Below are 22,916 nucleotides of genomic sequence, written 5' to 3' on the forward strand. Positions count from 1 at the left end.
AATCCCGCATTTCATGTGATATTGCTGTTTATACTTGATGGATTAGGCAGGCTTTTGCGACATAACCACATCCAACAGTAAGCTCGTCCTATGATGACTTCGATCTTAACAACGGTGTTGCAAGGCCCCTTTAGTGTAAGAGTTTCTAAAGTTTAGGTTTCAGTATTTCATGGTACTGCAAAAAACTCATTTTGCTTCAGTTTTTAAGGGCTGCATTTTGCCTTTCGCTATGCCAGCCATATTGTTTCACGTTGAAACAGGTAGCATTATGTTACCAAATGATATTTCCTAGAAGTAATCTTTGACTCCAGTTACTGTGCTTAAACTGAATGCCACTGAAGTGTTAGCAGCCAATGTATCAAATTTGTGTTTGTTTCCTGAAAACTTCTTGTTTTCTTTCTGCATTCCTTGTTCTCACTGTCAGTTTGATATTTTGGTAATTTCTCATAAATTTTTTGCTGTCCATGCTCTAGTGTGTGCTAGCGCTATTGTGCAACTGCTACTTGTAACACTTTTAAGTAGCATTATAAGTTACAAATAGCATTTGTCATGACCACTTGACTGTCAAAAAACTTGGGAAGAACCAAGTTTCTCATTTAAATCATTTGACCTCTGGTAGTTTGCTAACCATTCATTTTGTTTCATTACTTTAATCTCTAGCATTGCGGAATGCTAGGTTTGTCCGTGTTTCGTTATATATATATAGCTACATTGTTGGTTGATGTACTATGGCAGCTAGTGTGACTTACTTCATTTTCTTGTCTATTTGCATAGTCGATCCTGAAGATGCTCCCGGTTACTACGACGTCATTGATCAGCCCATGGACTTCTCAACTATAAAGAAAAAACTGGAGGCAAGTACTAATTAGGGTCTTGCACTACGGGAGCTGCAAGATTGTGTACTTGAAAGGATGCATGCAACAAATCACTAACAGAATGCTATCTGTACTTAATGCGAGGCTTGCTTTTTCATTTTCATAATCTTTGTTGGGTGCAGCTTCTGCACAGAGAAGGCCCGTAATAATCGTTCACTGAAACCTTGTACTGGTATTGTATGTATGTTGTTCAATGTTCTTGCACAAAAACACTATGGCACAGCGAATACAGCATACATAACCGCCGTTTCGCCTCTGTCTGCCTCAGCATTTTCACTATAACAAATTTTATCGTGTAATACCAACTGACCTGATCACATGACTTTGTTAATGTATGTTGCCTGTGGAGTCAGCTGCACTTTTAAGGGCACAATAAAGAGAAGAGCTATATATAATTTGAAGAGCGCCACTGTTGCTTGTGAGAAGAAACATGATAAGGTAGAAAACATGCAAAAAGAAAACGCTGGTGGTGGCGCTGTTTTGAAGTTCCCGCACCAACTTACTGTGTCATTCACCTTGATGGCATTTGCTAGGCCCTAGGTAGTTCATTATTGGTAAAAATTAACTATATTGTTTTATCAGGGAGCCAGAGACTTAACATTTACAAGTTTACGAAAATTTTGTTGAGTCAATGAGGCCAAAATGTGAAAGAGGGCATTGAAATCCATGACATCACACTGGCATTCAGATGTCAGTGTTCTGATAGGATTTTCAAAAATGAAGCTTCGACCTTCATTTTCCGTTCCAGTAAGGAACCAATGATAACGAAATTTGTGACAACAGAGGTTTCAAGAGTAACTTATTTGTTTAAAGGGATTTAGTTTTTCACTTTTGTGTTATTTTAACCCCTTAGCCATTTATAGTGAAAGGCAAGAGAGAGCAAACATTTATTCACTGAAAAGTTCCTCGGACTAATGTCAAAATCTTTCACGCATTTACCTCTTGAGGTTTTTTTGGAGTGCTGTTCTTATCTCAAAACTTACTCGAGCCCTGAAGGTCACAGGATCAAATCCCAGCCGCCACGGACGCATTTTCGGTGGAGGCAAAAATGCTTGAGGCCTGTGCACTTAATTTAGGTGCACGTTAAAGAACCCCAGGGGGTCAAAATTTTTGGAGCCCCCCACTGCGGTGTCCCTCGTAATCGTATCGTGGTTTTGGGACGTTAAACCCCAACAATTATTATTATTGTTAAAATTTAGTCAAGGCCCACTTCATTTAACTTCAACAGCAGCAATTGCATTTCGTAACTTTCAGAGTGGCCAGTACCGGGACATAACAGAGTTCCACGAGGACATGATGCTGGTGAAGCGCAACTGCCAGACGTACAACCCCCCGGATCACGAGGCGTCGCAGGACTGCGAAGAGGTGTTTGCCTTCTACCTGCAGGAGTACAATCGCTTGGTCGAGAAGTGGCAGAAGGTGAGAAACTACAGCCGCCTATGGATACACCCTATCTCTCTTAACGTAACGTGTCCACTGACGCAAGGGCTTGGGCTTGCCCACCTGTCCACCTGTGGTACCAAATGACACCTGTGGTACCCCTCGAATGATAGACTGCAATTTTCTCACAGCGGAGAGTTTGCAGACCAATACCGCAAGATATGGGCTTGCCAGTAACCCCTTAGCAGACAATCACTAATCTCTCTTTGATGATTGGGAAACCGTTTTACACAGCGACAATCCCAAACAGCTGCTAAGTACAGGAAACCAGACGGTCAGCAGACTAGGCTGCTCTCCCAATCAATTCTTAGAATTTACGTGCCAAATAAAGTGTTTTCAATCGTTCCCATTAGATTTTTCAAGAAATTGGCGCTTTCAGCTGCAGTGTGCCAGTCATGTTGAGGAAGCTCGCACCATACCTAAAGCCCAGTTTCTGTTGGTTGTGCAAGTTGTTCGGTAAGATTCTTATTTCTTTTTTCAGAGCCACCTGTTGTCTTCGCCAAAGAGATCGAAGCTGAGCTGAAAGTAACCCAGCTGCGTTTAGCAGACAAACACTTGTTGCCACTACCCTGCCGTGCACCGAAGTGTTCACCAATGGCGCAGCAGCTGCAGACACATGGCGTGGCGTGAGCAAAGCTGCCATTTGCTCCTCATCGCTGGAGCTCTCACCAGGCCGAACGCTTCCCTGCCTTCTACTTACTTGCATGTGCTGTACATATGGGACCTTTGTGAAAGGAGTGCCACAACGATCATCTGTACATACGTTTATTGCGCGTCATCATCATCGTCGTCGTCGTGAAAGCCCCCTCCCCGCTTCACCACTTTTATAGTTTTGCTTTTTTTGTGACCCTTCCCAAAGCCGTACAGACGGCCAGCCTTCCATCGAGACATTTTGTTCTGGCGTCGCGTGTCGTACATTACGCGTCTACAACAGTTTGTTTTTATTCCCAGCTTACATTGGATGTGCATAGCTAACTTGCCCTGTAGCATGCTGTTCTACCTTTTCGTTTGTCATTTGTTGAATCGTTTTTTTATTATTATTATTTTAGTATGCTATATTGTTGTTGTTGTTGACACCTCTGCTTATTGCCAAAAGTAAACACTTGCGGGAGCAGCACTTGGATCGAATCACTGTAGCATATACTTACGTATACTATTATATATATGTACGCACACAAGTACACACCTGGTGCTCAGAGCTTTGCATACCTTGAAGCAAGATATTTTAAAATGTGTGTGCATAATTATGTGCAGTGCACATTGCAAGGCTGGTTGCAGTAGTCGCAGCAGTCTGCCGGTCACATGGGCATAAATGGAGATACATTCTGTTGATTGTGAAAGGTGGAAAGAAGAGAGAAAAAAAAGGCTACCTTGTCCTGTGTTATGCAGTAATTTTTAATTCTTGCACTATTTTAATAACGTGCAGCATTCAGCAAAAGGCAGTTTGCAGTTTTAGCTCCCGAGTGCATGTTCCATTGCTTTTCACTGGATTGTCTTACTGTCTTGACCCCCCCCCCCTTTTCCCCCTTTCTGTGCAAAAGAATGGTAATATTTACACATTATGCCAATTCACTTGAGAAATCTTGTACAATTACTTGTATTTAATTACTAAGCCATAGTGTGTACAGATTGTGGTCCCATGTGTAAATATCGACCGATGTGTACATACGATGTACTATATAATGTAATTGTTAAGTTTGTGTGCTTCCCCCATCGTCATCATTACTGTACAGTGTATATATATGTATATTGTAAGAAAAAAGGATATTTTTAGGCCCTTGATTTGTCAATGAAGTTGTGATTCTATGCGAGTGCTTTTTTTTTTGTAACATTAATCTCTGTGAACCCAAGACGCAGCTGAGAAACTTTGGGCACCCATCTTAGCCAAGGTGTCTTTTTAGAAATACTCGTCGCATGTACAGATGATGCGATGGAGGGACGTGGGGCCTGTACTATTTTTTTTCACTGGCACTGGAGAATCGAGTTTACTGATATCTCATGCTTGAGAAAAAAAATAATAAAGACTTGGCAATGTTGCTTGTGTCTGTTGCTTCATTTTATTTGCTCGTGAGACTGGAATAGTACCTATATCCACTCAAGGTTTGAGGATGGTGCTTCAGAAACTAGCTGCCAGTATTTGCTTCTAGCCATAACACGTTTCGCCCATCTGCAGCGAGCGTGTATGTATTTACTGGCAGTTACACTTTATTCAGAAGTGTAATCAATTACAGCTATGAATTACTGATGCATGATAGTAAGCGCACTGCGAATAAAGTAATTGATTATACATAGTAGTACTATGTTACTTCTCTCTCAGCCATAATTTTATTAACATTGCATAAATACAGTAAAAAAACTAACTACTGTAATGAGCTGTCCTGGCTCGTGAAATGTGTCCTTCGCAGCTCTTCACGTGCTGTTTGTTTGCCAAGAATCGCTTCTAGAAATTTTGGTCATCTTCCTTCATTTTCTCATGAAGACACCCGCTGTATTTCACTCGGTGTGTGCAGATGTTCACCAGTACTGTAAGCAGGCGCTTGCATTCACTCACCGTTAGTTTTTAGTCTTTGCAGTCTCACCTTCTTACACTCGCAGGTAGTCACGGTATACTCGCACCCACTCGCATTCATACGCACCTGCTCACTCCGGCAGGTACAGACTCGTTCATTCTTGGGTCCACACGCAGCATCTGACCCTCATTCGCATTCATATTCGCGTGCACTCATCATCGTTCACAAGCACTGCACTAGCATTAGCTCTGTAGAGAAGCATTGGAATGCTGCAATGGGATCCATGTTCACACCCATTTGCTTAAGTTACGCTCACAGGTACTCACTTGCATTCACGTATCCACCAGCACTCGCGAGCACTCACACTTGTTCATAGTCTCATCCAGTCGCATTGATAGGTGCTCGTGTTCATGCTCAACATTACTGCCACTGACAGGCACTCGCGTTCATGCTCACTTTAGCAGGTACTCGCTCACGTTCATACCAATTTCTCCAACTTATAAGGTGCTCGCCCATGTTTATACCTGTACTCATATTGACTAGTGCTTGTGCATGTTCATGCTTGTCACATTTCAAAGCTAGCAGAACACAAGAACATGTATACTTAGATTTAAGCACATATTAAAGAGCTCCAGGTAGTAAAAATTAATCCAGTCTCTCCCACTACGGCCCCAAGAATTAAATTTTTGAATTCATACTTGCGTCTAGTCACACCCACAGTCACTCAATAAAGTTCATGCACACACCTTTGAAAAGTGCACTCATGAGTGAGCATGCTGAGCTGAGCATTGTACTCACCACAGGCTACTTCTCACAGGCAGTCTATGCGCTCAGCCACATGAAGCGACACCACAGCCCCACTAGTGAAGACGTGATTGCCCTCTCTCTCTCGCCCCTTCTACAGCTCTCTTAAACATAGCACTGCGATCATCTTCCTCCAGCTTTGCGCAAACTCGATCGTGTGGCCTACAAAATTGGATGCACGAGAAGACTCCGCGCATAAAGGCAGTTGAGGCTATGATCTTCTTGGCTCACTTTTCCCCACCTTCCCTTGAATGTGTATTGCTCAGTGCATGATAGGATCTCACAGGTGAACTTTATGCAGAACACCAAAGCATTGGCAAAAGTTCACCTGAAGTTCCCTAGAATTGCTGCCGCAATAATATGGCGGGAAAGCTTTCATCATTTATTCCTGGTTAACCAATGTGTACTGGCTTGTTGGTTTTGCATGTAGCACATCCAGAATAAGCAGCTGCATCATTAGAACATTCATATTCCTCTTTCCTCATATTCCTGTCCTCTTCGTATCTCTCTCTCTCTCTCATATGCTCATTCACACTTACGGACCCTCAAGTTCGTACTCGCGTCCACTCAATTTCACGAGCAGATACCTCAATACAATTGAACCCTGCAATAACATAATTGGCAGGAAAACCTGAAAAAGTTCGCTATCTCGAGAATTTCGTTATCGTGAAATACAGTACAGATAGAGAAATGATTAGCAAAGCGAACATTTAATGCCAAAATTCAGTTAGCTCGCCTTGTCAACCATTTGCATGTAGTAAATGCACAGATCTTGCTTCACAACAGCAACAAGTTGTATTAGCGAAATCGTCATCGTGCGTTCCGAGAAACACCCGCATCCTGTTCGAAAGCATTCGATTCACAGGCACCGACGTAGCCATGGCAATCACTCCTCCATCGCTGATTGGCCACGTCACCGTACAGCTGCTGCAGAATGTCACTAAAATGGGTCCTGAACCCATTCTTCCAAACGGCAAAAGAAACTTTACGTGCGCGAGCAAGACTGCTTGCGCATGGCAGCCCAAGATTGGAAACAGCAAGCCGTCGTGCCGCTATAGTTTGAACGAAGATGCAGCTGTACTCTAATGCGTATGCGCACACACACACAAAATTAGTCTAAACAATCAGCATGGTGGCAATGGCAACGCCCGGTGCATGGGACTGCTCCCGGCATCAGTCTGATTTTGTTAACTTAAGATGGGTGGTGCCCACGCAAGCACAATGTGGTAATACTTTATGCAGCTTAAATGCGAAGCAAACACATTTGAGCGCAATTCAGAATATGTTTCCCTTGCGCGAGCAGAAAATGTGTGGGGAAACGCCCTCTAAATTTTCATTGTTGCTGGATTGCAGTTTGTCAACGTTTCATTGCCAAGAAATACGAGATGCATTTAATTCTATGGGTGTTCGCCGGGAACAGGAAATTATTTCATTGTCGCGATAATCAAGTTGCGCGATCTCATTATTGTGTGTTTCAACTGTACTCACACTCACGAGTACACAATTGTGCTATTACGTTTAGCTACTCGCTCGCACTCGCTCATGTTCGTATCCACTCACATCCACACCAACAGGCACTTATGTTCATATGCACCATCTGATCACACTAAGTACTCATTTACACTCAAGCACCTACTCGAAGTTCATACTTGTAGGTAGTTGCATCAATACTCACACCTACTCATACCTGCATTTACTCACCTTCGATACTCACACCTACTTGCGTACATAGGCACTCACTCACATTCAAACTTCCATCTGGTCGCACTCACTAGCACTCACTCACCTTTATACTTATATCCATTCACATTCATAGTCATGACTACTTACATTCATAAGTTCTCACTCATGTTCATACACTGCATCCCCTCACACTCACTCACAATTGCACTCGCCCTCGTAGGTACTCATGCATGTTCATACTCGCATCCATTCACATCCACCCACAACCCTCATGATGACACACACTCATACCAATGTATTTTGAAATTAGTGTGAATATAACCAACAAAAGTACTTCTTGTGGGGTTAATTGGTAAAACATAGCACTAAAATGAGGGGCACGAATTAGGATGAAAATTGACTAGCTCTGTCCTCATATTTGGTGCTGTAGCTTGTCAATCATGAATTATGACCAACCCGTGAAGGATGTGAAGCTGTGGTGTGCACACTGGAACGAAGGGCAGTGTTGTAACCTACAAGCACCTCAAGCACAAGACTGAATACTGAAGGCTGCAGTGCTTGCGTCCTCTAGGAAGTGCAGTGCTTCACTGATGCTCAGACTTGAAGAATGCAATGCCAGAGTAGTCAATTAAAAGGTGAAAAAAAATGTCTGTAAATGTTTTACGAGTTGCTATTACTATTTTAGTGGGTATTGTTATCAAGCCATAGCAGCACTGACACACATCAGAGCTTTAATATGAGCAGACAAATACAAAGCACACGTGTTTACCTACCTGAGCATGAACGTCCACAGGGATGCTGTGTAGCATGATCACATGCATTCCCCTGCAGCTCCTGCCAAATTCGAGTGCTCAAAACAGCACTACCAGTCACAGCTCATCATGTCAATAAGGTAACTGGTTCGTGGACATGGTTGTAGGAAAACGTAATTTGATTTAAGCGTTACCAATTTCTAAAAAGCAATCAATCAGTTACAATACTTCCAAAGTATTTAATATGTTATTGGTTTAACAGATTGATGGCTTAATTGATGTGCAGTTCATGTTAATGAGGTCCTAAAATCAAGTCAAGGTAAACAAAACAGTAGCTGAATGTTTGTCATGTGATAGAGCCAGAAAACTTCATTCATGCATTCAGAGACATGTATTCACAATGTAGTGGTTTATATAAACAGGCATTGACTGATCATGATAGTGAACTTATTAAGGGGAGACGCGGGTCTTGGAACGGTCAAAAATGGTCAAAAAATCGATTTTTCGCAAAGGTTATTTTCGAGGCGTTTGTACTTCTGAGCACCTACTCTCAAATTGCTAACGCTAAATTCGGTCGGGAAACGCGATAAAATCGGCTTTCAAAGCACCCCGGCAGCACTAAAATGTCCCGAAAAGGACGAAATTTGTTCGAACTTCCCGCGCGCGCCATGAGCGTTGCAGCGGGCCGAGCGCCGCCATCTTGGGCTAGATTTGAAGCTGTTTTCTTTGTGCACATTTTGCGCCATCTCAAAATGGCGTCGCTCAAGCAGAACGGCCGCCGTCGCGGGTTTTCTGAAGGTCGTTTCCAGGCCACTGATTGGCTCTCACGCGGCGCGCTTTTCAAGCGCGCCTTTCCGAGTCTCCCATTGGCTGGCGCGACCGACACGTCATTTTTTTTTCTTTGTGTTGGTTTCTCCGCCCGCCGTGGCTGTCCGTTTGTGTGCGCCTGCGTTTGCGATCGTGCGTGTTTCTCGACGGACCGTGTTTCCACTTTGTGCCGGTAGTTTTTACACGCGATCGAGATGCCTGGAGACTCTCGTCTGAAACCATCGACGCAACGAGCTTTTGGAAGCCGTAAAAAACGGGCTTGGAACAAGAAGGCGCCGGCTACAAGTGCACCGTCGGCAGCGGAGTTGGAGTCGCGGCCGGACCCTTTGGATCTGCCGGGAACTTCAACTGACGACACCGTGGGACCAAGTTCGACTAGCGAAACACTTCGGGTTGATGCCGCGTACTACTCAACGGCGGAGCAGGCGCAGCGAGTTGAGAGATCGGCGCAAACGAAGACTGTTCTGTCTGGAAAGTCGGCTACCCAGCGCAAGTTCGACCTTCTTGGAGTCAGCGCGGAGCGCCAGACCGGTGACGCCGGGACCGATTTTTTGCTCGTCGATATGAAAGTTTTGAATAACTTTTTTGCACAAGCGAAGTGCGACAAATGCGACGCAAAAAGTCTCAGCGTGAGGAAGGCAACGGACAAGGAGTACGGCCTTGCAGTAAAGCTTATTTTTTCTTGCAGCAGTTGTGATTTCGCAGCACCGTGCCAGCAGTTGTGAGAGCCTGCTGGCACGGTGCTGTGAAGGGAAGACCCAGAACGCGAGTGAGAGTCTTCATTCAGTCATCTGGACCCAAACTTCAAAGAATGGGAACGCTTCGCTGGAAAGTGTGAAGCGAGCTGCCGCTGAGGCTGTTGCCATGTACTATCGTGAGCAATATGAGCTCGAACGCGCGAACACGTGGCGAATAGCCTCGAACCCTACATCGGCTGATTCGCAGCGGCCACTGTCGGAAACAAAGTGGAAAGGGCGCCGCGCTTCTGCTAGCTGTTGACACTCCCGCCTCAATATCTTTGCTGCAAAATCTTTAGCTTGTAGCGTGTCAGTGACCGCTAGCGCTGATATGAATTCACATCAGCGCGCACAGCCACATCCAATGACCTATCAGGCTGTGAGCTGCTGAGATATCGGCTGTGATGTAGCCTGCCGTGATGCACAGGCCATGCTTTATTAATGAGCACTAACAGATAATAATGCCAGGGAAAGTATAGGGGACGTTTTTGGTGGAAAATGTAATGTAAATGTGAAGAAAGAAAAGTGGACGAAAAGATAGCTTGCCGCGGGCAGGGCCGAACCTGCGACCTTCGAATAACGCATCCGATGCTCTACCAACTGAGCTACCGCGGCGGCCATCCCCCCGTCCAATGTATGGGGTATATATGTGTATTTAAACGTGGGAGCGTCAGTCAGCGCCGCCAGTAGCCATGAAGGCGAGTCTGGAACACTCTTTTTCTGCCTGTTGTCACGTAGCACGTGAACTTATTACGAGGTGGCAGCTGACCAATAATCCCTTTCTTTCTTCACATTTACATTACATTTTCTACTAATAACGTCCCCTATACTTTCTGGCATTATTGTCTGTTAGTGCTCATTAATATTGTGCATAACAAAGAAAAACGAGTCCTTAAAATTTACTCTTCTTTCCCTCATTCGTAGCGAGGGTCTCGTTCTGGCAGACTTGATGCTTTCAGGTAGTATGCGCGAGATTATTGGCCAGCTGCCATCTCGTAATAAGTTCACGTGCTACGCCAACAGGCAGAAAAACAGTGTTCCACACTCGCCGTCATGGCTACTGGCGGCGCCGACTGACGCTCCCACGTTTAAATACACATATACCCCATAAAGTGGACGGGCGGATGGCCGCCGCGGTCGCTCAGTTGTTAGAGCATCGGACGCGTTATTCGAAGGTCGCAGATTAGGTCCCTGCCCGCGGCAAGCTACTTTTCGTCTACTTTTCTTTCTTCACATTTACATTACATTTTCTACTAATAACGTTCCCTATACTTTCCTTGGCATTATTGTCTGTTAGTGCTCATTAATATTGTGTATAACAAAAAAAAAACGAGTCCCTAAAATTTCCACTTCTTTCCTTCATTCACAGGCCATGCTTGTATTATATCTAGGTGGTGTTGGCTGAGCGTTTTGCTACGCCTCTTTTATTTATTATTATTATTTGTGCAATCTTTTTTTTGCGTTTTCATTGCTAGCGGCCGATGGCACGCAGTCAGCTGCCGTTTCGCAGCAACGCTAGCGAAGCGGGTGTGCCAACAGTCAGCGGAAAAGCGCCCCTCCTTTCCCCTACGGTTTCGGCAGCGCCATGCAGGTATCACGCTATCTCGGTTTTGAGGCTATTCGCCACACGCTCGCGTGTTCGAGCTCATATTGCTCACGATAGTACATGTACAACCAAGGAAGAAGGGCAACCAACGAGTCCATTGCTGCAAGTTTGGGCTATGTTGCTGGGGATTGCCTTGTTCGACGAAGCCTAGAAAAAGACTCTCTGTGTTTACGCAAGGCAAATGCAACTCATCTGAAGAGCACCAACACAAAAAAGACTCTTGCAAGGCGACACAAAACGGGTGCAACTGAAGATTACAGTCCTGGACTACTTTGAAGGTATTCTCTCAAGCATAGCAACCTATTACCCAGGGTAACATGCTGCCTAACATCTAGAAGGTTCTTCCTAAAGACTGAAAAGACATGAGCAGCCAGTCGCTTGAGCCTCATACCCCATGGCTTTTCCAGAACCCCCCAGCCGCTTGTCATGGTGTGGTTTTGATCATGCTTTACACATTGGAAAATTTTTTTAGATATGATTCCTTGGGTGGAACAAGACACTTTCTGTTTTGTTTTGAAGGGAAACAGATGGGGAACATGTGAATAAAATTTATGATTAAAGGTTCCTTTTAGAAATTTATACAGTGCGTGTCAAACTTCAAACGCCATTTTCTCAGCTTCACATTTTTTGCCAACTTGACCAGCCTTACGGATCTTTTCATTATGTTTCTGTAAGGTAATTTTGATAAATTTTATACCGTTGAATTCGTAAGAAATAGGACTGTGGAGCTATGCTATCTTTTTGTGGCTAAGATGAACATATGAAATTTTGTGAACAATAATGTGAGCTAGTTGCATTTCAAGATGACACAATGTCAATACAATTGAAAGTTCTTATATGATGATATATCTCAGTGACAATATAAATAGCATAGCTCCACATGGCAGGTCTTTGGCTACAGCTGCATCTTAAACAGAACCTAAAAATACTGAGGGAAAGTGTCTTAATGACCCGTAAGAAATTACCTAATTAGATTTCACTTATGCTCTCACAATTTGATAACTAATTGAAGTACATGAAAACTAATTATATTTTTGAAAACAGGAGGAAGAAATACATATACACACCCAATTTCATTACAATATCTCCAATAATAAAACTTTTCGTTTCGAGACCAGTGTCTCCCCTTAAGTCGAGCATAATATTTAGCTTTGGTACTTTAGGTCAGTAGGTCGTGCCCTTTCTGTTTCAACAAGTACATCATGCCCAGTGTAGTCCTTCTGTCATAAATTGTTTTTATTTTAACATTCATCATCGGTTCAGATGGGATGCATATTTAATAGAGTGATGTGGCGAAGGTAAATGGTGAGCAATTGTCTTCAGTGATGGTGCTTTGCCTAAGAACAACCTTGATTGGATCCCCTATGCCTTCACATTGTTGCCGTAGGAGGCATGCAAGCCTCAAACGTGAAAGCTTAACGGGTGATGCACTGCTTGCACGGGACAAGCAGGTTGACGATGGTGATGGTCCACTCCTGGCCGCATCTTTCACTGTGTTCTCAACAGGAGTGGGCTAGGTTTGAGCACAGGTTGCTAACTGGCCCAGTGTCGCAGCAGCGTCAGGGCCGTGAGAAGCAGCACGTACGGTGAGAAAATTGCCGACAGAACCCCAGCACAGTACATGCCTGCAAGTGTGACATCGTCAGCATGTAAAAAAACCCACAGTCATCTATTCTCTATGCCACTAAATAGGTATAGAAACATAGTGACAGGTGGTTGAATGAATAGAGAGATGCATGAGCACCGTATTGTATTCAGTTGTTCACAGGTGTTCGCTTGCCTCGAAAAATTCACATGACATTTTTGCCCTGTTTCTGACAGATGTGTTATCACCTCTTTCTACTAATCCTTCAGCTTCCTCTTATTGGCGTATGCTTTGCCTGCTTCTCATGGCTGCTTCAAATTACCAGTGCTTCATGGATTCTGTACCTGCTTCATCTGTTTGGGGCTGGACTGGAGGGCGCTGCACTGTACTTGGATATGGTCGTTGGTTTCTCAGGCTCGAATACAACAGTGGCAAGTGTAGCACCTACATTCTCAAGCTTCTTCCTATACCACTTGGCACTTATGTGCAGAGTTCTGACTGCGTAAAGTGAAGCGTTTGAGTGGGACTTGGTGGAAGTACATTCTTAGGAGGATGACACACATGACTAAACAACGAAGGCGGGTGCCCAAACATCCACCTTGGAATTTTCAAAAGTGAATTAAAAATCGAAGTTGTTTATAATTCTTTAGCTGTCTTATTGTGACCTAACGTCTTAACCTAGCATTTTACGTCTGCGATAGGTTTTCTAAAGACAATCAAGTTTCAACCAATGAAAACTGCTGCACTAAAAGTGCTGATTCCATCTCCTCTATAATCTGGGCATGACGGCAAATAGTTGAAGCACTCATGCAATCGACACTGTTTAGAGAATCTGCATTGTTTGGGAAGGCTCTTGAGCTTTTCACAAACAGCTCGTATTAAGAGATAATAGAATAATCTAGAATAAAATAAATTGGTCATGACACGAAATACAAAAATGTGAAACTCTAATAAGCTAGCTAGCTATATGCACTGTCGTGTACGGCCTTCTTTCACAAGCTCGCTCTTCAGCTTTCTTCTTTTTTATATATAATATATATAATACGCACAAAAATGAAGCACTTCCTATCACAACTAGCCATTCACTTGTTGGTCTACTTATTTTACTGACTCTAAGCACAAAATGGACCGAGGTGCAAATGCAGGTTTTTATACTCCGCATTACAGCACGCTAGTTTTCATTTGTGGATTCTTATTACATACATGACGTGTAGTTTCACTTGTACTTGTTGTATGGCATATTTGTGTTAGAAAAAACAAACTAGCGATCAACTTTGTAATGAGAGGTACCGATCTTTTCCAAGCACAGTTCAGAACATATGCCAATCTACCCTGCCTCAGGCAACGCAACTGTACAGTAATAGTGCTTTCTACGAAAAAGTGCCTTACAATCCTAGGATTTCCATATCCCTCATCATTGCAGCTGTAAATTATAGAACAGCTAAAGTTGATGTTAGGTGGTGGTACTATATGTGTCAACCGAAACATGCGACTGGAATGACAGTGGACACACAGAACAATGTGTCGACCCTTTTTTCTTTCAGCCTCAATTTTTCACCCTGGTAAACAGTTTCAGTCAATCTACTAAATGATAACATTCTTGCAGAGCAGTATGATTTCATAAAAAAATTCTGCCAAATTATTGACTCGATACAGTTTTGTTTGCCAATAGACTTGAAGGGAAAGAATGCTGACATACGTGGAAATCATGTCGCAGAGGGATGTGGGTGTCCAGGTATTTGCCCTAGTTTCCCTTCTCTACTTTTGTGTTAATGTTGTGTAACGCTAACAAAACACATCACGTAAACTCAAGAGATTTGTCTGACACTACACCAAATTTTGCTATGGAAAGAAGAATTTAACAAATATCTTCCATTCATGCTTACTTCATCCATGAACAAAAACGAAAGTTTAGTAGCGCTAATTTCAGGTCATTGATATGGTCTACATGCAGGATGTTTTTGTCATACTACGCAAATCACAGACAAATGAAGATTTGCAGTATGTGAATTGGAGACAACTCAGCTGGAATTGCTCGCTCCATTCTTAAGCAGCTTGGAGCACACTTTTTTTGCAATTAGCGCAGTTAAATAATTGCTGGAAATTATTCTTTAAAAACTTTTTTAAGGCCTTCAGCTGCAACGAGGCTGTAAAGCATGTGTGAAGATATTTCTGTCTAGAATGAATGCATACTTTGAATCAGCCTGGGAAACAACAAAAGACATTTGGGAAAAGGACGCAGCAAGTGTACTGTAGATAAGCACACACACACTATGCGAGTATGCTTGAATGAGAGCAATGAGTTGAATGTGCAGCCTCTTCGTTAACCTGCCACGGTGGTGTAGGGGTTATGGTGCTCGACTGCTGACCTGAAGGTCGTGGGATCGAATCCCGGCCGCGGCGGCCGCATTTTCGATGGAGGCAAAAATAGTTGAGGCCCATGTACTTAAATTTAGGTGCTCGTTAAAGAACCCCAGGTGGTCGAAATTTCTGGAGCCCTCCACTACGGCATCCCTCATAATCATATTGTGGTTTTGGGACGTTAAACCCCAACAATTATTAGCCTTATAAAGAGGTTTATTAGCGGCGACGATACTAGACGATACAGCGACAGTCAAGGCGGGGCCGACTCTCAGCGCGAGCTGCGTTCTCTTCGAGCCGAAGAGGGCGACCCACTAGAAGGTGCTCGAGAGGACGACCCATTACCAAGTTCGAACGCTTCGCTATAATTACCCCCGGGTAGGAAAAGGGAGCCACCTGGCGACCTAGCAACTAGTCACTATGAGGGGGTCGTGGTAGGGCTTCAGGCGCTCCACGTTGACAATGTCGCGCCCTCGACGGCGCATGTCCGAAGACGGTTCTATGGGTTCGATGAGGTAGTTGACCGGGGATGTGCATTCGACGACACGGTAGGGGCCTTTGTATTTGGGCAGTAGTTTGGAAGAGAGGCCAGTTGCAGTGGTAGGGACAGAGAGCCAAACGAGCGCTCCAGGGAGGAACGTGGGCGCAGAAGTGGTGTTGTCACCGCGAATGCTCTTCTGCCGCTCTTGGTTATGCGTAGTGAAGGTCTTGGAGAGCTCACGACACTCCTCAGCAAGTCTGGCTGTGGCAGAAAAGGCGCACATTCAGAGCGATCCGGCTTGTATGGAAGTATCGTGTCCATGGTGTGCGACGGGTGCCTTCCGTACAGTAAGAAGAAGGGTGAAAAACCAGTAGTGCTCTGAGGGGCGGTGTTATAGGCGTAGGTGACGAAGGGCAGAATGGCATCCCAATTGGTGTGATCGGCGGCGACGTACATCGAGAGCATGTCGCCGAGCGTGCGGTTAAAGCGTTCGGTTAGGCCATTCGTCTGCGGGTGGTAAGCAGTAGTTTTGCGGTGAACAGCATGGCACTCTTTGAGAATGGCTTCCACGACTTCCGACAAGAAGACACGGCCTCGATCGCTGAGAAGCTCTTGGGGTGGTCCGTGACGCAGTATGAATCGGTGTAGTAGGAAGGAGGCAACATCGCGCACTGTAGCCGCTGGGAGGGCGGCGGTTTCGGCGTATCGCGTTAGATGGTCAACAGCGACGATGGCCCAGCGGTTACCAGCCGAAGTCAGAGGAAGTGGTCCGTATAAATCGATGCCCACGCGCCCAAACGGACGGTTAGGGCAAGGTAATGGTTGTAGACCTGGCGGCGACACGTGCGTTGCAGGTTTTCGGCGTTGGCAATCGAGGCAGGAGCGAACGAACTTCTGCACGTAGCGGTACATCCCTCGCCAGAAGTATCGTTGCCGAATGCGGTGGTAAGTTTTGGATACCCCAGAGTGCGCGCATTGCGGGTCAGAGTGGAAGGCCTCGCATATTTCAGAACGCAGACTGCGGGGTATCACTAGTAGCCACTGGCGGCCGTCGGCGTCGTAATTGCGTCGGTGCAGTAGGTCGTCGCGAACGGCGAAATGGTGGGCTTGACGACGCAACGCGCGAGTGGATGGTGTTGCGGACGGATCAGTGAGCAAGTCGATCAGCGAGGTGATCCATTTATCCTTGCGCTGTTCGGTAGCGATGGTGTGAACGTCGATTGAAGCAACAGCTATGTGAGATACTGAGCAAGGGGCATTGTCGTCAGGCAAGGGAGAGCGCGAGAGGGCTTCGGCGTCAGCATGCTGGCGTCCGTTGCGGTACAGCACTCGGATGTCGTAGTCTTGCAGGCGAAGTGCCCAGCGGGCGAGACGGCCTGAGGGATCCTTCAGTTACGACAGCCAGCATAGTGCATGATGGTCGGTGACGACATCAAATGGGTGGCCATACAAATAAGGTCGAAACTTTGTAAGGGCCCAGATGATCGCCAGGCACTCTTTTTCCGTGACCGTGTAATTGGTCTCGGCTCTGGTAAGCGTACGGCTTGCGTATGCCACGACATATTCGGGGAACCCTGGTTTGCGCTGCGCAAGGACAGCGCCGAGGCCTACACCGCTGGCATCTGTGTGTACCTCCGTTGGGGCCGTAGGATCGTAGTGGCGTAGTATGGGAGGAGACGTCAACAAACGACGGAGCTTTGCGAACGCGTCGTCACACTCGGACGACCACGACTTTAGGGGTCCGTTACCTCCAAGGAGCTTCGTCAGTGGTGATATGATGGTGGCAAAGTTTCGTATGAAGCGTCGAAAGTACGAACACAGTCCTACGAAACTGCGCAGTTCTTTGACGGACGTAGGTTTGGGAAATTCGGCCACGGCCCGAAGATTGGTCGGATCAAGAAGGATTCCGTCCTTGGACACGACGTAGCCGAGGATTGTCAGCTGCTGTGCTGCAAATCGGCACTTCTTCAGATTCAGTTGGAGGCCGGCGTTGCGCAAACGCGTCAAAACATGCCGCAGACGTTGGAGATGCGTGGAGAAGTCCGGAGCGAAAACCACGACGTCGTCCAGGTAACACAAGCACGTGTGCCATTTCAAGTTGCGCAGAACGGTGTCCATCATGCGCTCGAAGGTCGCGGGCGCATTACACAGACCAAACGGCATGACGTTGAACTCGTACAAGCCGTCGGGCGTGACAAAGGCTGTCTTCGGTCGAGCGTCATCCGCCATGGGCACTTGCCAGTACCCCGAGCGCAGATCAAGAGATGAAAAGAATTCAGCTCCTTGCAGGCTGTCAATCGCGTCGTCGATTCGCGGCAGCGGATAAACATCCTTGCGAGTGATCTTGTTGAGCCGTCGGTAGTCCACACAGAACCGCACGGAACCGTCCTTCTTCGCAACGAGAACAACGGGAGACGCCCGTGGGCTGTCCGAGGGCCGAATAACGTCGCGTCGAAGCATATCGTCGACTTGCTCATTAATGACCCGACGTTCTGCGGGAGACTCGCGATATGGACGTTGCCGCAGTGGTGGTTGGGCGCCAGTGTCGATGCGATGCGTAACAACGGAAGTGCGGCCAAGAGAAGTTTGCCCAATATCGAAAGAAGAACGAAATTCTTCCAGCAGGCACAGAAGTTGGGAACGCTGGACCGATGTGAGGTTGTCAGCAATGGAGGACCTAAACACATCAGCAGGTGACGAATCGGACGTGGAAACAGCACTGAGCGTACGGGAACTGGGACAGTGCGTGTCGTCGGGTGCGTCCATAACTTGTGTGTCTTCGAGGGGTTCCACTCTGCCGAGACATTCCCCTCGCACCAACGTAACAATGAACGGGGATGGGTTGGTCACAAAAATATCCGTGTCGCCCTGAGTGATTTCCACGGTCGCAAAAGGCACCAGCAAGCCTTTCCTAGTGAAAACGCGGTCACATGGAGAAAGGAGTGCAACGGCGTCGCAGAGACCGGTGCAATAGACTGACACAGCCGTTGACGAATTTGCAGGAACTGTGATGTCGTCTTTGATGAATACCTTGGTCGCAGCCGATGAACTGTCTGCCGGCATCAAATCTGAGAATGGTGAGAGCTCTATTTCGGCTGGTGCGCAATGAATGACGGCGTCGTGGCGGGCGAGAAAATCCCATCCCAGGATGACGTCGTGAGAGCATGAAGAAATTATAATGAATTCGACGGCGTACAGAGCGTCCTGAATGATGACGCGGGCGGTGCATACCGCCGTTGGGTGAATACTTTGGGCGCTGGCTGTACGGAGGGAGAGCCCGGAAAGTGGCGTCGTCACTTTTCGTAGCAGGCGGCTTAGTTTAGCGTCCATAACGGATACGGCGGCTCCAGTATCGATAAGGGCAGATGCGCGAACACCGTCCACAAAAACGTCTATCACGTTCGACGGGCTTCGCTGAGGGCTTTCGCAGTTCGATAGCATCGCAGCCCTTGCCTCATGGACTGCGACGACTAGTTTTCCTGATCGCGTGGGACCGGACGTGGCCGCATCGGTGACAGCGAGCGGCGTCGTGGTGACTGTGAACGGCGGGTAGATGCAGCTGGGCGAGACGTCGGCGACGGAGGCGTAGGTGGGTCGTAATATGGGCGGTTCGACTGGCTGGTGGCAGGCGACACGTCTCTAGGCGGCTGCACGCGATTGCAATAGCGCGCCACGTGGCCGGCGTAACCACATGCGAAGCATATGGGGCGATTGTCAGGTGTGCGCCATCGGTTCGCTGGGGCAGGGCCCGCCCATGGTGCAGGACGAGATTGACGGGGCGGCAACTGATAGGACTGCATGGTGGGCTGCAGTCGTGGCCTGTGCGTGACGTCGGCGTAGGTTACCGGTACATCCGCTTCGAAAGAGTGAGGTCGAGCGGAGGCTTCGGCGTAAATGTGTGAGGCAGCCGTAGCGATTGGTGGGGGCGTTCTTGCGACAACTTGGGCGTAGCTCAAAGGTGCAGGAGCCGGATGGTGCTGGTGGTACTCGGGCATGACCTCCGCGATTCCCTGCTCGATTGCTCGACAGAGGGAAGGCAGAAGGGTGGGCGACGGCTGTTGAGCGTACCGAGGGCGAGCAAAGTCCAGCAGAGAGAACTGGCGCGCGATTTCCTCGCGCACGAATGTCTTCATCTCTGCGAGCAACGCGGAGTGGTCGGGTACGGTCGACAAGCCAGCGAGCTCGGCGTCGCGTGATGGAGAGCGATGGGTCATCGATCGCTGCCGGCGCAGCTCCTCATAGCTTTGGCAGAGCGTCATGACCTCTGCCACTGTGCTGGGGTTCTTGGCGAGCAGCATGGTGAAGGTGTCGTCGTCGATGCCTTTCATGATGTGTCTGATCTTGTCACACTCGGACATGGTGGCGTCGGCTTTCTTACAGAAATCGAGGACGTCTTCAATGTAACTGGTGAAGGATTCGCCGGCCTGCTGAGCGCGTTCACGTAAGCGCTGTTCGGCCTGCAGCTTACGAACGGCAGGGCGGCCAAACACGTTGATAATGGCGGTCTTGAAGTCGGACCACGTCGTAAAATCGGATGCGTGGTTGTTGTACCACAGGCCCGCCACACCAGCGACGTAGAAAACCAGGTTAGTCAATTTTCCTGCCTCGTCCCATTTATTGGGGACACTCACACGCTCGTAAATCGCGAGCCAGTCCTCCACGTCGGTGCCATCGGCGCCAGTGAAGACGGGAGGGTCGCGAATACGAGGGACACCAGGACATGAGGTCGGTGCGGGCGGGGGCGTTTGCTGGGAGGCGTCTTGAGGCATGGTAGGCGGCAGGGTACGGGATCGAAGAGCCAGGGGCATCGAATGAGGACCGAGGTTGTTGTGAAGGCCCAGCACTCTCCACCAAATTATAAAGAGCTTTATTAGCGGCGACGATACTCGACGATACAGCGATAGTCAAGGCGGGGCCGACTCTCAGCGCGAGCTGCGTTCTCTTCGAGCCGAAGAGGGCGACCCACTAGAAGGTGCTCGAGAGGACGACCCATTACCAAGTTCGAACGCTTCGCTACAGCCTCTTTGTTACCATCCCACATAGAAGAAGTTCCATTTCCAGCTGGATTATTGAACCAGAAATCTTTTCAGCTGGAACTTTGTCAGTTTTTGGCTGGAATTCGGCCATATTCCAGCTGGATAATACTCGACTATGAGTTGAATTATTGAACCGGAAATCTTTCCAGTGGGAAATGGAACTTTTTCCCTCTGGGGATGGGCAGCGTACAAAGGTCACAATGTTGCCAGTGGCAAACTTACCTTCATGCTCAACTTCGAATTTTATTTGCTGGGGGTTCCTGCAAAAACCTGCACAAAGAATGAGAAAAACCGTATTTAGAAGTAGCAGTGAGTGGCGGTGTGACAACTCATAGCAAAATTTGCAGAAAGTGTGTGTGTTTTTTAATTGTTGCTTTCTTTTCATGCATCTCATATAACCAACATTAAGATACAGACTCGTGAAATGTGGTGATTGGCCAGCAGAACGTATGTACGGGCATTTGTTAATCTGTGTAAACTCTGATGCAGCAGCCATTTGTAGTAGTACCAGAAAAACTTTGAAAAGCTTTTGTCAACAACAATGGGCTGTAGCCATAATTTAGTCCTCTGCATCGGTGTGCAAAGGTACAGTCACTGGCTGGGCTCTGCATCATTTTTAATGTTTTTGTAATACTCTGGAACATTCAACACATTTTAAGGAATGTTTGTGACAATAATGTGTTAAATAAGTGGAGACAGGAAGAAGCGGTAGACAGTTCCTTGAATACTAGTCAATTACTGGTCCAGTGAATCGCTGCAGGCTTCACCTGATAGTGCAACACAACTTACGCAGTTGCTGGTGCTTTGAATATGCAACTTTTTTGTTAATTTATTTATGCAATTGTTTCGTCTATCCACAGACTGCTGCTCAAATTGCGCAGGGTATTGAAGCCACATTATCCTCCTATTAAAAAATCTTCAGGACTTTTAGTTGACACCAGCAATAAGTGAAAGACAATGAATGCTGTTCACTACACGAGTTTAGTGCATTTGTGGGCTTATCTGCATACCTTCGCAGTTGGAGACGTCAAAGTTTATTTGAGGTACATTCTCATCCTTTCCAATCACAGCATATGTCAGTGGAGAGCAGCTCAGAGGTCCTTCTGCAATATTATTGTGGGCAAAAAGATGCTTAGACACAACGTAGAGCCTTTTGTGCAGAAACATAGCCAGAGGACATATTTCTGCACATTTTCACACTATCTAGAAGCTAGCAACAGTTTTCAGCAACCATTGGTTTTAGGCCAAAGCTGATTCTTGTTCCTCTTGAAATATTTTTGTTTGGCTAACAAGCGTATGCGAATAGTGTGTCTAGACATCTCTTTACCTAACCAATTTCATCATTTGTTCACACTTCACCAAATATGCCGGTATGTGTTTCATCTTCAGAGCCCCTGCTTTCTCTTAAACACTGGTGACACTAAAAGATGCAAGAATCAGTATTTGCATTATTGCTGTATACTCACTTAGCAATGGAATGAACTTATTGAAGACAGCAACCTAAACAAAATTTATTGTCTCGTCATTGCTTGAAGCTACTACATGTTTGATTCGATTCACCCACTGAACTGTAGGTAATCTCGAGGTTCATAAGATTGTTATTATAGCTATGAGGAGACGATAATTTTATTACAGCTTGAGTGCCACATCAGTGATTAGGTCTTCAAGATTACGAACTGGTGTTCATTGAGTATAAACACGTTAAAACTCAGAACTGATAATAATCGAGAGAATCGGCACTGCATCTTCAGTAGAGCTTTAGAGTGTCTATATTTGTCCACGCACTTCATAGCATGTATGGATTACTGGTTGACCAGCAAAGTCTGCAGTGGCAATAGTACCAGTAGCGACATATGGCAATGTGATGTCTAACCAGAAATGCACAAACCCAATACTGTAAAGACGTCCATGTTTTACCTAACTGCTGTTGTGAAGCGTTGGTAGTAAGGCATTTGTTAAGTTGTTGCATTTCATAACTTTGTTTTAATGCATGCCAGTGTCAATGACAGGGCACCAATATTTTTCAAACACATTGTAGTTATGCAAAATGCCAAAATATGTCACTACCAGCTTTGCTGCTACCATTAAACCGTTAATCCACGTACAGTTAGAACTTTATGGACAAAATAAAACGCTCTAATGAGTAAGATAAAACAAAATGCATTGAACATAAACTTACTTTTGCAAGGCCTTGTGTAGTTGAATGATAGTGTCTTAA

At 46.3% G+C, this 22,916-nt stretch overlaps 2 protein-coding genes across 2 annotated transcripts in view; one reads left to right on the top strand and one right to left on the bottom strand.

The window, feature by feature from the left end:
* Positions 1 to 4,343, top strand: part of LOC119386895 (BRCA2-interacting transcriptional repressor EMSY-like) — an 85,610-nt gene extending 81,267 nt beyond the window's left edge. The window contains 3 exon segments of the mRNA XM_049413299.1: positions 775 to 854; positions 2,130 to 2,294; positions 2,797 to 4,343. Of these exon segments, the coding sequence (XP_049269256.1) occupies positions 775 to 854; positions 2,130 to 2,294; positions 2,797 to 2,838 (287 nt within the window). The 3' untranslated portion in view covers positions 2,839 to 4,343.
* An 8,126-nt stretch (positions 4,344 to 12,469) lies between these two features.
* LOC119386896 (uncharacterized) overlaps positions 12,470 to 22,916 on the bottom strand; it is a 64,245-nt gene continuing 53,798 nt past the window's right edge. Inside the window, exons 16-19 of the mRNA XM_037654173.2 lie at positions 22,878 to 22,916; positions 21,709 to 21,801; positions 20,921 to 20,968; positions 12,470 to 12,860 (exon numbers count right to left, since the gene is read on the bottom strand). Of these exons, the coding sequence (XP_037510101.1) occupies positions 12,769 to 12,860; positions 20,921 to 20,968; positions 21,709 to 21,801; positions 22,878 to 22,916 (272 nt within the window). The 3' untranslated portion in view covers positions 12,470 to 12,768. The remainder of the gene's footprint in view (positions 12,861 to 20,920; positions 20,969 to 21,708; positions 21,802 to 22,877) is intronic.

This window comes from Rhipicephalus sanguineus, chromosome 3 (assembly GCF_013339695.2).
Source record: "Rhipicephalus sanguineus isolate Rsan-2018 chromosome 3, BIME_Rsan_1.4, whole genome shotgun sequence".
In the NCBI taxonomy this organism is placed as follows: Eukaryota; Metazoa; Arthropoda; class Arachnida; order Ixodida; family Ixodidae; genus Rhipicephalus; species Rhipicephalus sanguineus.